Genomic DNA, 18,102 nt, shown 5'->3' with positions numbered 1-18,102 from the left:
ACTATAGTCCCGCAGTGTTGAGAGAAAACACAAGACAGCTTTCAATACTGAATGTAATGACATTATCACAGTCTGTGTGCTCTGCTATGCCATCAGATCAGGACAGGCAACAGCAATGTATTTAGACCAGGAAAGGTTGAGGCAGAATATAAGGGGAGGGCTTGGCATTGCATTGTTAGGGAGAGAGTCTAGAGACAAGAAGAGTTAGAGGGTGAGGCAGAGTATCGAGACAGAGGGCAAAGCAGAGGGACAAGGCAAAGCAGAATATCAGAAGAGGTCAAGGCAAGAATATCCGGGGAGAATAAGGGAGAGACAAAGTATCTGGACAGTGTGAGGATGAGTCAGAGTATCGGAATTGAGAGGGACAGATATCATTGAGAGAGCGAGGCAGAGTATACAGAAAGGGAGAGAGATAGCAAGGAAATGTATAATACAAGGAGAGGATAAGACTTGAGCATATGTCATTAAAGGTCGTGAATTTCCTGAGGGTGCTGGTGATGGTCTCTTGTGAGTGGACAGGCCCTAGCCTGTCTTGATGCTCTCTCCACTCACGTTGTTTGTGTCTTAAAGACTTGATGAGCCGTAAGTATTCGCATTCCAACCATTATTCATGTAAATTGAGTCTGTGTCTTTATATGCCCTGTTTGTGAACAGAATTCCCACTCACCTAAAGAAGGGGCTTGGAGCTCCGAAAGCTTGTGTGGCTTTTGCTACCAAATAAACCTGTTGGACTTTAACCTGGTGTTGTTAAACTTCTTACTGTGTTTACCCCAGTCCAACGCCGGCATCTCCATATCAACACTATCAGAAACCAGCAGAGGGCAACCAAAAAGCCGATGAAAGTGAAAAGATTGAATCTGAGAGCAAAGATGAGTCACAAATTATGGGCTGAATGGCCAATTCTTGCTTCTATTTCTTATAACGATCTTATGAAAAGCACTTACAATCTATTTTTATATTCCTGTCATCTTTACTCTCAGATTCAATCTTTTCACTTTTATCAGCTTTTTGGTTCCAGGCTATTATTACCTGCCGTGTAAAAACTTTCTTCCTCTCACTCCCCTTGTATCTTTTGCCCAAGACCATAAATCTACATCTCCAAATCCTTGTACCATCAGCTAATGGGAAATGCTTTTATCTACCTCATCTGAACCTGTCATAATTTGTAAACTTTGTTAAATGTTTCCTGTTTATTTACCACCATATCATTAAGTCTGTTAAACCAATCAATCTTAGCCAACTCTCCCCTCATACTGATGTAATTGCTGTAGTTTAAGATTCTTATTTTGGACTCGGGTATGTTACTTTCAAACTCAATACTATGCATGGTTATCACTTTTTACCAGAGGATCTTTTACTTTGCAGCTATTAAGTTGTCCTGTCACATTACGCAATACCAAGTCTACGGTACCTTTGCCCTTAACTGGCTGCACAGTGTAGTGTTCTAGGAAACTGTTGCAAAAATATTCTAGAAACTCAACTGCTAACTTGATTTGTCCAATATACATGAAAATTAAGGTCGCCCATGGTTATGGCATTGTCTTCAGAGAGAGTCATTTAAAGCACTGAAGGAGGCCATTCGGTTCATCAAGTCTATGCTGATTCTCCATAGAGCAAGCAAGTTAGTTCCATTCTCCGATTTAACGTTGGATCGATATGTGAATGAAATAAGGTTGTAATACTACAATTTCCTTTTGAAATCATTGGTCATCTCTGTTTCCATCATCCTCGTAGGTAGCGAGTCCCAGATCATTATTGCTTGCTGTGAATAAAGTTCTTCCTCACATCCATGCTGCATCTCCTGCCCAAAACTGTGTTCCCTAGTCCTTGTATCATCAGCTGATGGGATCAGTTTTACCTTGTCTACCTTAACTAAATTGTCATCATCTTGTATACCTCTATAAATCTCCTTTGTTCCAAGAACAACCCCAGCTTCATGGAATCATAAAATCATAGAATCCTTACAATGCAGTAGGTGGCCATTTGGCCCATCAAGTGTGCACCGACTCTCTAACAGAGTAGCTTTCCTTGGTCCTCTCCTCTGCCCTATCCCCACATCCCACACACTTATCGTAGCTAATCCATCTAACCCACACATCTTGGGACACCAAGGAGCAATTTTACCACGGCCAATCCACCTAACTTGCACACCTTTGCCCTGTGGGAGGAAACCCATGCAGACATGGGAAGAATGTGTTGAGTTTGCACAGTAAGTCACCCAAGGCTGGATTTGAACCCGATCCCTGGTGTTGTAAGGCAGCAGTGCTAACCACTGTGCCACCATGCTGCCCAAGCTTCTTCAACTTAAACTTGCAGCTAAAATCCCTGATCCCTGGAACCATTTAGTGCCATTTGCCTGTTTATGACTGCTTTGTAACCTAACTTCATATTCCTGCCTTTGCCCCATATTCCTTAATACCTATGGTTAACAAAAATCTATCAATCTCTGCTTTAAGACTACCAATTGATCAGCAGCAGTTATCATTTGCAGAGGAGTTCCAAATTTCTACCACCCTTTGTGTGTAGAAGTGTTTCTTAATTTCAATCCTGAAAGGCCGAGCGCAAATTTTTAGACCTTAAGTACTAAACTCTGCAACCAGCAGGCAAAGTTTCTTTTTATCTACTCTGCCTGCTCCCTTTAGTCTGTAACCTTCTCAATTCCAGGGAATGCAATCCTAGTTTGTGAAAACTCTTCTCATAATTAAGCCTTGGAGTCCAGTTCTGATAAAACTATGCTACCCTCCCTCCAAGGCCAGTATATCCTTGCTAAGGTGTGGTGCCTAGAACTGCTCACATTATTCCAGGTGTGATCTAACCAGATTGAACCATGACTTCTATTCCCTTGTATTTGAGTCCTCTGAAAGCAAAGTTAGCATTCCATTATCCTTTTTGTTGATTATTTCTGCAACTGTTCATGATATTTAATGGTCTGTGTACCTAGACATCCAAGTATCTTTAGCCCTTCAATGTTTTTAGCTTTTCGATATGTTTGGAAAATATCCTGTTCAATTCTATTTGGATCCAAAATGGATGACCTCGCATTTGCCTACATTAAAATTCATATGTCAGTTTTGGTCATTCGATTAACCTAGCAATATCTATTTTGTAATTTTATGCTTCCATCTACTCTGCTTAGAATGCCACATGTTTTTGTGTTATCAGTAAATGTTGGTATTTGGCTTTCTTTGCCATCATCATAGAAAGCTAACATGGACATCAGCAAGTTGGTGTGTTGGCTTTATTGCAAAGGAATTGGAGTACAAAAGTAAAGCAAATGCTACACTTGTACAAGGCTTTGGTAAGAGCACACATGGGAGTGCTGTGCACGGTTTTGATCTCCCTAAGGGAGGATATACTTGGGAGGGAGTGCATCAAAGGTTCACTAGGTTGGTCCCTGGGATGAAAGGGTTATCCTCTGATAGGCTGAGTCGAACAATGGAAGGTGATATTATTGAATCTGAAGGACCTTAACAGGGTGGACACTGAGAGGTAACTCCCATGACTGGGGAATCTATTGCATAGGGGCACAATTTCAGGATAAGGGTCAATTAATTAGGTCATGAAAGGGTGGATATAAATAAACTATCCCATTAGTGATAATGTTCAGCAACAAACCGAAATCAGACAGATTTCCCTCACACTACTTGTGAAAGCTGAATTAATGTTTCTGCCCAAAGGAATGCAATAAGGAGTCTAACAACACCAGGTTAAAGTCCAACAGGTTTATTTGGTAGCAAACGCCACTAGCTTTCGGAGGGCAGCTCCTTCATCAGATGGAGTGGAAATCAAGATTTCCACTCCATCTGACGAAGGAGCAGCGCTCCGAAAGCTAGTGGCGTTTGCTACCAAATAAACCTGTTGGACTTTAACCTGGTGTTGTTAGACTCCTTACTGTGTTTACCCCAGTCCAACGCCGGCATTTCCACATCAAAGGAATGCAAAACAGAGGGCACAGATTTAAGTAATTGGCAAAAGAAGCATTGGCAACATGAGGAAAAACTTTTTCACGAGTGATTAGGATCTGGAATGTGCTGCTTGGGAGTGAGGTGGAGACAGGCTGAATAAAGGCTTTCAAAAGAGAAATGTATTATTATCTGAAAAGAAAGAATATACAGATCTACTGGGAGAAGCAAGGGGAGTGGCACTAGGTGAATTGCTCCTTTAGAGAGCCTGCACAGACACAACAAGGCTATGGCTTCCTTCTGTCTTGAAGGCGTTCCATGATTCTACGATAATGAAGACTGGTGCACGATTTATTGAGATATACTAAATATCTGAGGTATGCAGTTAACAGAGAACAATAATTATTTAACCCATGGTTTATAATATGGCTTGTTTGCCCTTGGACAGGTCTTGAAAATATTTGCTTTTCATTTTATTTAGGTATGAGCCTGTGGAACACACCCTATCTGTCCACCTTTACTTCTACGATGACCGATTCCAAGGTTATTTAGTGATGCAGCAAGTTAAGAATGTGACTTCAGGCCAGAAGGAGATCCTGGAGAGCTGGGTGGCACCTCGTTCCATGCTGCGCCTGGCAAATATTGGCCCAGCACTCGACCGACTCCAGAACCTGGAGGTAACCAGGCATGCACTGCCATGGGGACTCAAGCGGGCATTGCATTGTCAACTTTACACTTATTTTGTATGAGTTTATGCTGTCAACATCAGGGTAGTTGCTGCTTGAGAGTGGAAACCTTGCTGTCCCAATGCCCCTGTTTCCATGTTGAGGATCCATCGTTGATACTTCTATGTTCCACAACAGCATGATTCGAGTAAGCATAGAGTACACTGAACAGATTTTTCTCATATGCAGCATGGGTGATCAATCAATACTGTCGGCAGAGAGTGGCCTTTTGACATCTCTCTTTGGAGCCCTCCAGCTAATTATTGAAAACCATACTCCTTGGTACACTTTGCTTTGTCTGCAGCAAAGACGCATGTCACAGATATAACTTCACGATGCATCAGTCTCAGAATCCTTGGAAAGCAAGCTGTTTGCATAAACAATCTTGGTTGTTACTCCATAGATATTCTCAAAAAGATTTCCTGTTCTTGAAATCTGAGTGATAAAAATTTCTTCCCCCAACCTCAGTCATAAATGGTCAACCCATTATCCCAAGACTGAGACTGCTAGTTCTAGACTCAACCAGCGGAAACAGCTACCCTGTTAAGTGTCTAAGAATGTTACATGCTTCAACGCCATCACCTTTCATTCTCATAAACCCAGGAGATCATAGGCCCATTCAAAAAATCCTTTCATCCCAAGAAACAACCTGATAAAACTTTGTTGCGCCCCTCTTAATAAAGTATATACATTGCTTCACCAAAGGTCTCACTAAGTAGAATGGCAGCAAGGTTTCCTTCATCTTATTATTTTTTATTTATTCTTTTATTGGATGCGGATGCCACTGGCAAGTCCTTAATTGACCTTGAACTAAATGGTTTACTAAACCATTTCAGAAGGCAGTTAGGAGTTCACCATACTATGGACATGGAGTCACATGTAGGCCAGACCAGGTAACGTTGGTAGATTTCCTTCCTAAAGGACATTAGTGAACCAGATAGGTTTTTACAAAAATTAATGATAGATTCATGGTTAGCATTTCTGAAACTGGCTGTCAATTCCAGATTATTTCTGTTAATTGAATTTAAATTCCACCAGCTATCATGGTGGAATTTGAGCCCATGCCCCCTGAGCATTAGCCTGGGTCTCAGGATTACTTTCCAAGCTCGCACTGAATATATTAGCAAACATGGACACATTGGTTGGTCAGTTGGAGAATTCATTATAACCTCAGGGGACCTGGGTTCAAATCGCATTATGGCAAATTGTGAAATTTGAATTCAATAAAAACCTGATTGTCAATTGCTGTAAAGTTCCCGAATACCCTATAAGGAAGGAAAGCTGTCACCTTTACCTGATCTTGCTATATGTGACTCCAGACCCACAGCAATGTTGTTGACTCTCAAGTGCCCTCTGAAATGGCCTAAAGGCAATTAGGGATGGGCAGTAAATGCTGGCCCAGCCAGTGGTGCCCACATCCCATGAAAGATTTTTTTGAAAATGTTGTGAAGAGGACATTAGGAATCTACAAAGTGATATAGATAGGATACGTGATTGGACACTGACCTGGCAAATGGAGTATAATGTGGAAAAATGTGAAATTGTTCACATGGAATGAAGAATTCTTTTAAAGTATCATCTAAATGGTGAAAGATTGCAAAGCTCTGAGGTGTAGAGGGATCTGGGTGCCCTAGTGCATGAATCGCAGTGTTAGTATGCAGGTACAGCAAGTAATTAGGAAAGCTAATAAAATGTAATGATTTATTGCTAGGGGAATTAAATACCAAAATAGGGAGGATATACTTCATTTATCCAGGGCATTGGTGAGACCACATCTGGAGTACTGTGTACTAGTGCAGTATTCGTCACCCTATTTAAGGAAGGATGTAAATGTGTTGGAACCTCGACTAATACCTGAAATGAGAAGGTTGTCTTATAAGGAAAGGCTAGGCTTGTATCAGCTGGAGTTTAGAAGAGTAAGAAAGGTCTTTACAGAACCTTAGTTAGGCCGCACTACAAATATAGTGTTCAATTCTGGTCGCCACACTACCAGAAGGATATGGAAGCTTTGGAGAGGGTACAGAAAAGATTTACCAGGATGTTGCCTGGTATGGAGGGCATTAGCTATGAGGAGAGGTTGGAGAAACTTGGTTTGTTCTCACTGGAACGACGGAGGTTGAGGGGCGACCTGATAGAAGTCTACAAAATTATGAGAGGCGTGGACAGAATGGATAGTCAGAAGCTTTTTCCCAGGGTGGAAGAGTCAATTTCTAGAGGGCACAGGTTAAGGTGCGAGGGGCAAGGTTTAAAGGAGATGTACGAGGCAGATTTTTTACACAGAGGCTGGTGGGTGCCTGGAACTCGTTGCCAGGGGAGGTAGTGGAAGCGGATACGATAGTGATTTTTAAGGGGCATCTTGACAAATACATGAATAGAATGGGAATAGAGGGATATGGTCCTTGGAAGGGTCGGGGGTTTTAGTTAAGTCGGGCAGCATGGTCGGTGTGGGCTTGGAGGGCTGAAGGGCCTGTCCCTGTGCTGTAATTTTTTTTGTTCTTGATCAAGTGGGGAGTCGGGGATCACTGTGGGTGATTGGGGGGGATTGAGTCGTGTGGTTACCAGGAGTTAAACTTAGGATTTTTCTGTCTAACATTTCTTAGGCAACTATCCAGATAAGTAAATTTGAACTGTCCGAAGTCTCCTATTCTAACAAAGAGTTGGAGACTTTTTGAAAAGCCCGAAGAAGCAGGGCAATTAACCATCAGAAGTTCAAACTTCTCGAGCAATTCTCACCAAATCAGTGCATTGGGACTTTCAAGGGTCCCAACACATATCTTAGGGGTTTGTCTGGTCTCTGACGATAAGAGACTGGAAGATCTGGGCATAACGTCTACTACTATTATTCCTCATAAGTTCTCCTGTCTTTGCCTCGAAGGTTTACTTTCTCTAACCTTACTGTTTTACTCTCAGTTTCCTTTCTTTTGTTCAATCAGTTTCTTGGTTAATCTTCTCTGAATTTTTAAATCTTGCTGACCCTCAGGCTTGCTCTTCTTTCTCCCTCTCCTACTCTCTCTCTCCCTTCTCTTGTGTCACTTTCCCTCTCTTGAATCTCTTTCTTCCCCCCGTCCATTCCTCTCTCCCTCCCCATGATTCTTCTCTTCTCCCTTCATCTCTCTCTCTCTCCCCCCATTTTTCTGTCACTTCCATTCTTTCTTTCCCTTCATCTCTCTCTCTCTCCCCTCATTTCTCTTCCCTCCCCTCCATCTCTCCCCCTCCCTCCCTCTTTCTCCCTTTTCCCCCTCATCTCTTTCTTGCTCCTCCCTTGTCTCTCTCTCTCCCCTCAGCTCTTTGTTCTTGTCTCTACCCCGCTCCCTTCCCTCACCTTTTTATCCCTTTACAATTGCTATATTGGATATTGTTATTGGGACTGAGGTCTATTGATGCGAAAGAGCAGAGGGAGACTGCTTGATGTGAAACAGCCCAGTGCCATGCTTTGATTTTTTAATAGACTCTTGACTGCAGCTGTTGATGGAGCTAATCCCTGCATTTCCATCCCATTGTTTAGGTGGGAATTGAATGGGATCCCAAGGAGCGACTGTTCCGTAACTTTGGCGGATTGATCGGGCCCTTTGACGAGCCGATTGCCATGCAGAAATGGGCCAAAGGCAGTAACATGACTGCCACAGTCGTGTGGATCGATCCCACTTACATCATTGCGACATCCTATGACATAACAGTGGATTCAGAGACTGAATACACACAGTACAAACCCCCATTAAACCACCCACTGCGGCCTGGCAGCTGGACTGTGCGGGTGCTGCACCTGTGGGTTCTCCTGGCAGAAACCAAGTTCCTGGTAGTACCTCTGGCCTTCAGTGGGAAGCGACCATTTAGAAAAGGTACGTTAAATCCTACACAGTATTGAGGCTGGAATCTGCCTCCTGTCACATATTTTGCAGCCGCACTGTATACAGGCTCACCCTTTTCCATACTGGGCTGCTGTGCTCAGTCAGTCTGGTTTAAAAACATCCTATAGTTCAACAAATCTTAAAATTGTGGAGGAACTGCAGAAAGTGAGTGTTTTCTAATTGGAGCAGAGAAGGTTAAGGGGGCTTTCGACATGGTCTCGGATGTCAGACTGGTAACTAAAGTAAAGTTCATTGGATCCAAGGCAAAATGACACTTTGAATCCAAAATTGGCTCAGAGGCAGGAAGCTAAAGGTAAAGTTCAGTGGACCTTTTTGTGACCGGAAGGCTGTTTCTATCGGGGGTCCACAAGGCTCAACTCCCATTCTTTTTTGGTATATAATAAATGATTTAGACTTGAATGTAGAGGGTATAGGAACAGGAGGACAACATGGTGTCTCAATGGTTAGCACTGCTGCCTCACAACGCCAGAGACCTAGTTCAATTCCGGCCTCGGGTAACTGTCTGTGTGGAGTTTGCACATTCTCCCCGTGTCTGCGTGAGTTTCCTCCGGATGCTCCTGTTTCCTCTGTCACTCCAAAGATGTGAGGATTAGGTTGATTGGCCATGCTCAATTGCCCCTTAGTATCAGGGAGATTAGCAGGGTAAAGTGGAGTTACAGGGAAAGGGCCTGGGTGGGATTGTTGTTGGTGCAGGCTCGATGGGCCGAATGATCTCATCTGCAGGAATGCTATTCTATGAGGAGGCCATTCGGCCCTTCGAGTCGATTATCCAACTCAATAACCTGATCCCACCTTCCCCTATATGATTAAGAAATATGCAGACAATGTAAAAGTTGGCCTTGTGATTGATGATGAAGATGAGAGCAGGAGGCTTCAGGAAGGTATCGATGGAGCAACCAGATGAGCAGAACACATTGATAAATGGAGAATCTGGAGAAGTGTGAGTTAATGCATTTGGGGAAGGCTAACAAGGCAAGGGAATACAATAAATGCACAGCATACTGAGAAGTGTAGAAGAACAGAGGAACCTTGGTATGCATGTCCACAGATGCCAGAAGGTGAATGAATAAGTAAATAAGATGCTCAAGAAGGCAACCTGAAGCTTAGAATACAAGGCCTAAGAGGTTATGATGGAACTGTATAAACAATCTGCGTGGTTCTATTCACACATTATGTTCCCCTCGAACTGAGTTGTCAACCACATTGTTGTGGGTTTGGGATCACATGTAGGCCAGACCAGGTGAGGACAGCAGATGTCCTTCCCTAAAGGCCATTAGTGAACCAGGTGGGTTTTTGCAACGGTCGGCGATAGTTTCATGGTCATCATTAAAGTGGGGAAATCTGGAACTCTGTGTTTTGTTTCCCAAAAAATAATTCCATCATGAATGCTCCGACACTCTACCTTCAAATAACTTCTAGACATTGTTGTAAAGTTGTTTGGTACTCCACTGAGGTCTGGAGGCTTGTTTGGTTGAACTTAAAGCATTTATTGATAATTCATAACTATTTACATCTCCAAAGTACTATCATGCATGACTGCTGTCCCCATGCTGGATTTTTTCAGACTTTATTACATACAATCTACCATAGTGTGACTCTCCACATTGTACCATGGGTGGTGCTGTTCTCTAATCCCACATTAACCCTCGGTCTCCCAAGCACCCTTATGCTACACCTCCCCCAAGTCCTTACAAAATATGTTTACAATACAATCTTCTTTACTTTAATTGCCAACCCCTTCGCCCCTCAAGTCTCTGGCTTTATAAATTCAGAATGTCCAGAATCGTAACAGTTCTCCCAGATCTTGTTCTGTCACGTTTGGAGGAATGGTAGTCTCAGTTATTTTTGTTGACTTTGTTGGTTTGGCGTTGCATTTGTAGTGCTCGATGTTTCTGGTACTTGATTGCCTCCATTCAGTTCACGTTTTGTGCTCCTTCAAGTCGTAATTCTCTTTATTGACAGTCCATCTACTTTGTTCAGGCACCTTGGGTTTGACCTGTTCCTTCCAAAGGGAACTTGTTTCACAATTTTAACCAAATATTTGTTTACTCTCTCATTTTCCTAATCCTTTTTCAAGCCTATGATTTTTTTTCATTCACTCAGCAGTTACTCTGGTGAGTTCAGTTGCCTTTGTCTAAGAGCTATCTGCTTTTAAAGTCAGGATTTGCTCTTCCACACATTTTGCTCTTCCAGGTGCACCTTTCATGTTTTTCAGATTGGCTCGAAGTTCAATAATTACATTACTCTTTTCATGATGCTTACCAGATACTTCTGAGACTTGAAGTTCATACATTTCTAATTTTTCATTAGCAAACTCATGTTCCATAAGTAAAAGTTGGTTCTACAACTGAACCATTTTTCCTTAGCAGAGCTTAATTCCTGTATACTTCAAGCTCACATTCTTTAATCTACTTCTAATAGTTGTTTTTGAGACTGTTCATGCTCCTTGACAGAACTTCTACTTTCTCCTTCAACTGTTCAACTTTTTCTTGACAATTTAGGTTAACAGTTTTCATTTCAGCCATTTCATAGAATCATAGAAACTCTACAGTGCAGAAAGAGGCCATTGGGCCCATCGATTCTGCACCGACCACAATCCCACCCAGGCCCTACCCCCACATCCCCACATATTTACCCACTAATCCCTCTAACCTACGGATCTCAGGACACTAAGGGGCAATTTTAGCATGGCCAATCAACCTAACCCGCACATCTTTGGACTGTGGGAGGAAACCGGAGCACCCGGAGGAAACCCACGCAGACACGAGGAGAATGTGCAAACTGCACACAGACAGTGACCCAAGCCGGGAATCGAACCCAGGTCCCTGGAGCTGTGAAGCAGCAGTGCTAACCACTGTGCTACCGTGCCGCCCTTCATTTCATTTTTTAACAACTCAATGCTCTCAGTACGTCTGAGGCATCCAATGCTTTTTCTTCCAGTTCCTTCATCTTCAGCGTTGGATTTACATTTTCAATCTTATTTCTGTATTTCTTTTCTCTGTCTTTATTTTAATTTCAGTGTCAGCCAGGTCTGTCTCCAGTAAAGTCTTAACTTTGTTATTCTCTCTCAGCTTGGAAAGTTCTATGGCTTTTCCTTTCAATGCCTCCTTATTTCCATTCAGCTGGTTCTTCAGTCTTTTTCTTGTACCTTTTGCTTTCCTCCTAGAATATGGAACATTGCTGAGTCTTCTCTGCCACTGGTTCTTTAGTTCATTAAGACTGACATTAAATTCATTTTGCTTCTCTTTGAAATCTTCGAGAGGAACAAACTTGACCTGAGGGATTCTTGTAGTGTGTAAATGTAATTCAGCAGAGTCTCCTTGACTTTATTCTGCTGTTCGTCCATTCTGTTATTCAAGAACCTTCATTACTTCACATTGGTGAAAGGTTATGTGCTCCTTTTGGATTTGATCTTGAAAGATGATGATCAACTGTACTTCCAGCTGTTTATTTTCTTGTTAATCTCTTGTCAACCCATGCTGCACTTCAGTGCATTGATTTATCACTGATGATTCCAATGCAGCTTTTACTGAAGTAGTATTCAACATTGTTTAAGACTCCCCCTCGAATGTTACCTCTTTGACCAAGTTTTTGGTCTTTTCCCATAATATTACTTTATCTGGGCTTATGTGGAATTTTGCTTTATAACGCTGCTACTGTGAAGCACATTGGGACTTTCATAGAATCCCTGCAGTGCAGAAAGAGGCTATTCGGCTCATCAAGTCTGCACCGACTCTCAGAATTTGCATCCCACCCAAGCCCTCTCCTTCACTCTTATCACCATAACTCTGTACATTTACCATGATTTATCCACCTAACCTGCACATCTTTGGACACTGAGGGGCAACTTAGCACGGCCAAACAACCTAACCTGCACATCTTTGGACTGTGGGAGGAAAGCGAAGCACCCGGAGGCAACGCACACAGACACGAGGAGAATGTGCAAACTCCACACAAACATTCGCCCAAGGCTGGAATCAAACCCAGGTCCCTGGCGCTGTGAGGCAACAGTGCTAACCACAGTGCCAACTTGCCACCATTTACACTAAAGGCGCTGTATAAATGTAAGTTGTTGTCAATGATATTACCCATGGTAGCTGGGTCAGCTACCAGCAGACATATATTTAAGATAGTTGATAAAGAACAGGGAGAGATGAGGGGAGTATTTTTACATAGTGAGATGTTGTAATCTGGAACACACTGCCTGACAGATTGCTGGATGTAAATTTGTTAATAACTATCATGAAGGAATTTGGATAAATGCTTGAAGTGGCGACCTTTGCAGCGCTTTGAAGCAAAGGCAAGGGAAGTGGGGCTTATTAGCTGAAGAGTCACGTTGGGCCAAATGGTCTCATTCAGTGCTGTATGGTTTACTTGAGAGTAACGGTAGCTCTGTGTTATAAAGAGTGTCTGGTCGGTCTGTCAATCCCGATGTTTCTCTGTTGGTCAAGGTACTGAGCACAGGATTGATGGTGGCTCTGAGCTGATCTCCATGCTGCACAGTACATTGAAAGTGCTGGATTGCTGGGTTCCAGCTGACTGACAGAACCCTCCACTATCATTCTGGAAGGCTCTGCATTACAATCCCAGACCAGGAGTGCCCCAGGTTAGCCTGTTTTGTCAAGAGGGTTGTGAGGATTAGACCCCTGAACTAGAATGGGAAATCGGCAAAGTGGTTCCATTTGCCATGAGTGATTGGTGCAAGCTGCTTGAACCAGGTCATGTACAAGAGGTAAGATAATCTTTGGAATCGCATTCCATTTCCATCCTATCAAAGAATGATTTTGCATTTATACGGTGCCTTTTGCAACCTCAGGTCATCCCAAAAGGCTTTATAACCACATTAAGTATGTTTGAAGTGTAGTCACTGTAGCATTGTAGGAAATGTGGCAGCCAGAAGATTTTGCAATTGTAACCTATTAAATAGCTGTTTTGACGAATAAATATTGACCAGGACATTGGGGATATCCACCCTGCTGTTCATAAAATAGTGCCATGGGATCTTTTGTAGCCACCTGAGGGGCAGACAAGGCCACACTTAGAAACTGTCCTATCGAGAGAAGGGTGGAGGAAGGTCGCCACTGCTCACTTATATTTTACAGCTGCTATTCTCGGTCATTCAGTAAAAATAAACTTTTTTTCTCCTTTCTGTGATCCAGGACAAGACCAGTGGTTACATGCTGGCCCACCAAACAATGAGTATATGGACCAGAGCTTCCAGCACCTAAGTGGGATTCTGAACCTTCCTCCACCAGATGTTGCTGTGAAGGAGGCTCTAAGTAATGCTCAGTTATTCGGAAAATCGCTAGAATCGTGGGTGTACGAGAGCGTGGGCAAGTTCTGGTCAGCTACCAATACCTGTGCAGTTGAACCTTCACCATGCCCATTACTGCCACCCTGTCAAAAGACTGCCTGGAGTTCTCTATCAGACGACCCCAAATCTGAACTGGGATCAGTCAAAGGTGACGGTCGTCTGAGGTAGCACAGGAGGTGGGGGTTGTGGGGAGGATGGTGCACAGGAGTCAACCCAGCAGAAAGAAACCTACCTGTGAACTGGCGTGTTGATCCAGTGTCCTGTCATCGGTAGCCAGAAGAATGACTGCAATGTGTTAAAAAGACAACACATAGAGTTTAAGAGAAAGAGGAAACAATGGACTACAGATACCCTGCGTCAAAAGGTCGACCCAGTCCAATGCAACAATTGGATTTTTGGCAGGATTTGAACTGCGGTGTCTGTCCTCAGCACATGGTGGCTGCAAGAGGAATTATGGTACAATGGTCCCTGGTTGAATGGCCATCAGTTGAACAGGGTGGGGAGAGCCTGAACATTACTAGTTTCACCCAAATGCCTCTGGAATCGTTGTTTCTGCATACTTTTTCTGGGGTTTAGTTTGGGTGGATTGAAATGATCTGATAATTTGAAAGCCATCATCAACATTCTTTGGAAGAAGAGACCAACTAATTAAGTTGTTAAACATATTAACATATAGCCCCAACTTCAGAACTCTTGTTGAAAAATACTGTCATCAGACTTTGCTCATCAAACAGAATCATATCAGTGCTGGGAAATGGAGCACTTTCCATTTCAGGCATTCAGTATCATCATCATGAAACACTTCCAAGGGCAGATACAGCACAGGTTAGAGAAAAAGTAAAGCTCCCTCTTCACCGTCCCATAATATACTCCTAAACAGGTATAGTACTTGTTAGACACAAAGGGCGGGGTTTTACGGCCTCGCTTGTCCCGAAACAGTAAAATCCCACCTGAGGTCAACACACATTTCCGTTGTCCGCTCTCGCCTGCTCCGATTCAGTGGCGGGCAGGGTGGTAAAATTCCAGCCAAAGTAAAGCTCCCTCTATACTGTCATAAAGCACTCCCATGGCAAGGACAGCATACATTGCATATAGAGTAAAGCTCCCTCTATACTGTCCCAACAACAAAATTCAACCCTAAACTCAGATGTGTGCATTTTAGTGTAGGCGTATGATTATTTTCCACTTCTTACACCAGCCATCCTAACTGAGATTCCCAATGTAGTGCTGAATGAACAAACATGGAAGGATTTAGTTTCTAACTGGCTCAATCACCTCCATGGGGGATGTTACAAACAGCTTAGTATTCATTTTATTACAATTAACAATCCAGTCACTTTTAAGACTCACCAAATACAAATGAGCATACAGATGATGATGTAAAAATAGTGAGTAATTATTCTTAAAACTAATGTCTGGTTAGCTGGGGCAATAGTGAGGGCATTGAGTAGTGCAACTCTCAATCATGGACCAGTGACCTGTACTGGAAAGGACAGCATTGGATTTATCACATGGGTTTCTGTGATTGAATTGCCTTTTGACTCCCATTGTCTTGGCTGATAAACAATGATCAATTGTGTGATGTGCAGATTTAAGGTAATGACAAAATAGTAGGGGTGAGCAATGAGTCGAATTTCTTAATTCAGTTACTTAAGATCTGGAATGCACTGCCTGAACTGGCATGGAGGCAGATTCATTGTAAACTTCCACATTTGAGTTGGATTCTTTAAAAGGAAAGATTTGTGGAGCTGTAGGGAAAAGGGGAGTGAGACAAATCGCATAGCTTCTTAAAAGAGCCAACAACAGCATAAGACATGCGTGGCCTCCTATAATCGGAGCGTGAGGTGTGCTGTACCCCAGTAAAGGAAGAAATTTTAAAAATATTTTTCACTCTGGAATATTATGAAAAATTCGTTTTCATTTGAGAAACATATGATATGATAGTGCTTCCCGTATCAGTGCAGCATCCTGGCTGACCTTAGTCCCCTATTTCACTTTGAAAGCAAAGAAATTTGGAGTCTGGCATTGAAAGATCCGGTTCATTGAAAGGTCTTTCCATTCGAATTTCCTACCCATGACTACCTGGCCAACTTGTTTTAATGAGGACAGTACCTAATGGAATATTGTATAGTTTCTGTAATATAGAAAATGTTATGTATATAGTGTATAGTTACTTCAGTATGTGACCATATCCACATTATAACGTGACGAAACCCCTTCCCTGATTCAGCTATCAAGATCAGTATCTTGCTTCTTTATCTTACCCCTCAAAACCCACAGAAAAATGAGAATTCATATTTTTTCAAAAATAAAGTATACACTGTTATGATCTCTGCAGAAACCAGTAACTTTCTTTGAAAAGTAGACAAAATTGGAAAGTCCCAGCTACTTGCTAAAAGAATGAAGCCACAGATTCCACAGTTTAAAAACAGAAGAATGTTTTACTATACAAGGATCAACAGAGCATAAACTTAAGTATTATCTATCCTGTTCTCTAACATCCGGAATTTGCAAGTTAAATAATAAACAGGCAAATCATGGTTGAATATAAACTATAAATTGCAAATTAAATGACAGTTACAACTAAGCCAGATCTTGTATTGTCTCAACAGTCCACTCAAATTTTAGTGATCACTGAGTCACAAAGTCCTTCAAGCTCTTTATTCCACTCAAGGAATTTCAGCTCTCCTCCTCTCAGAGCTAGTTTGATTCCTAGTCAACAGCAGCGCACAACGAGTCTGTGCTCCCCAAGCGCACCCTTCACTATAAATGACATATGTCCTTCGGCTCAGACTGGATGGGACAGGTCCACAGATGTTATCTTCCAGTAACAGAAACAGTTGCAGTAAATTATTCACAGCTTCTAGATCTGGACTGTCATCTTCAGTCTTCAGCTTGCTTATGCTGCATCAGCGGTCTCTTAACAACTGTTACTGCTCCTTGGACTGATCTGTGTCCTTTTGTAGATTTCAACAAGGTTTCTTTAATTTGTTTGTGGTTTCCTTAGAAACTGGGACGTTTGGTTTTATTTCAAGGTTTACCATTACTGCTTCCCTTGCAGTCTCTTTTTTCAGTCCAGTTTCTGTCCTAAGATAAGGTCCGCCTCAAAAAATATGAATTAAATTTAACAATATTTAACAATACAGATTCTCTCTCACTGCTATCCCTGGGGATGGGGGCGGGGGCTGGTGGTAGAGGAAGCTTTACAGTAGTCAAGGTTTCTTTACAATAACTTTGTAATACAATATTTTCTTACCATTATCAACATTTTAACCAATATGTAATGACATACTATACGGATAATCTATTATTACACAATTGCACATATTTGCAAAGTTGTAAGGGCCTAATCAAAGCAAAGTAAGTAAATGTAATAAGTAGAATTAGCAGGATTAATCGTAGAATTGTCTCCTGCAACCTATTTTTTAAACTTTGGACATAGCAGCAAAGATTACCTTGTTCTACCAACAACATGCTCAGTCTTTAAAGTAAAGTTAAAGTTTATTTATTAGTCACAAGTAAGGCTTACATTAACACTGCAATGAAGTTACTGTGAAATTCCACTAGTCGCCACAGTCCAGCGCCTGTTCGGGAAAATGCTCCTAACCTGCATGTCTTTCAGAATGTGGGAGGAAACTGGAGCACCCAGAGGAAACCCACGCAGACACGGGGAGAACGTGCAAATTCCACACAGGCAGTGACCCAAGCCGGGAATCGAACCCGGGTCCCTGGTGCTGTGAAACAGCGGACTGTGTTACCGTGCCGCCCAGATTAGGTTGAAGAGCTGCAGCAACAACCTCCAGTGAAACTGAAGATTCTTCATGTGGAACTTCTCCAAAATCAGCAATGGATAATGATCCGTGTAGATCAATGTTTCTCCTTGATTAGTCTCTCTTTCATCCCGGTACCGAAGTATTTCTTTAGCCAGCTCATGCAGTCAGATTTCCTCCTTTCTTTGAAGCTCTCCTTCCTTATCTCTCTCCTCCTTTGCTAATCTCTCTCTGGTAGTTCAAATTCAAGCCTTCACTGTTCTCTTTCTTCCTCTTTTTCAAGTTTGTTTTTTTTTCATTTATTTTCCGAGTTTGAGTTTTTGCTTCATCTATCTTAAGCTGCTCATTTCTTGTTTTTGTTCAATCTGTTTTATGTGCAACTGAATTCTAGCCAACTCGAGCAGCATTGTACCTGAATCAGGCCTTTATTGTTCCAGTGTCAGATTTTGTGCAATTGTTCAGTTATGTCTGCTTTTTTAGCCCCTGTTTTTAACTCCAACTTTTCTGCTAATGCTATTCATC

General features: G+C 42.2%; 1 protein-coding gene across 1 annotated transcript in view; it reads left to right on the top strand.

Moving 5' to 3' along the window:
• Positions 1-16,953, top strand: part of xylt2 (xylosyltransferase II) — an 87,433-nt gene extending 70,480 nt beyond the window's left edge. Inside the window, exons 9-11 of the mRNA XM_078225463.1 lie at positions 4,384-4,579; positions 8,133-8,466; positions 13,656-16,953. Of these exons, the coding sequence (XP_078081589.1) occupies positions 4,384-4,579; positions 8,133-8,466; positions 13,656-13,978 (853 nt within the window). The 3' untranslated portion in view covers positions 13,979-16,953. The remainder of the gene's footprint in view (positions 1-4,383; positions 4,580-8,132; positions 8,467-13,655) is intronic.
• Positions 16,954-18,102: the final 1,149 nt, after the last annotated feature.

The sequence above is a fragment of the Mustelus asterias genome, chromosome 12 (assembly GCF_964213995.1).
Source record: "Mustelus asterias chromosome 12, sMusAst1.hap1.1, whole genome shotgun sequence".
NCBI lineage: Eukaryota > Metazoa > Chordata > Chondrichthyes > Carcharhiniformes > Triakidae > Mustelus > Mustelus asterias.
Note: the sequence above shows the minus strand (reverse complement) of the source record. Positions and strands in the feature narration are given on the sequence as shown.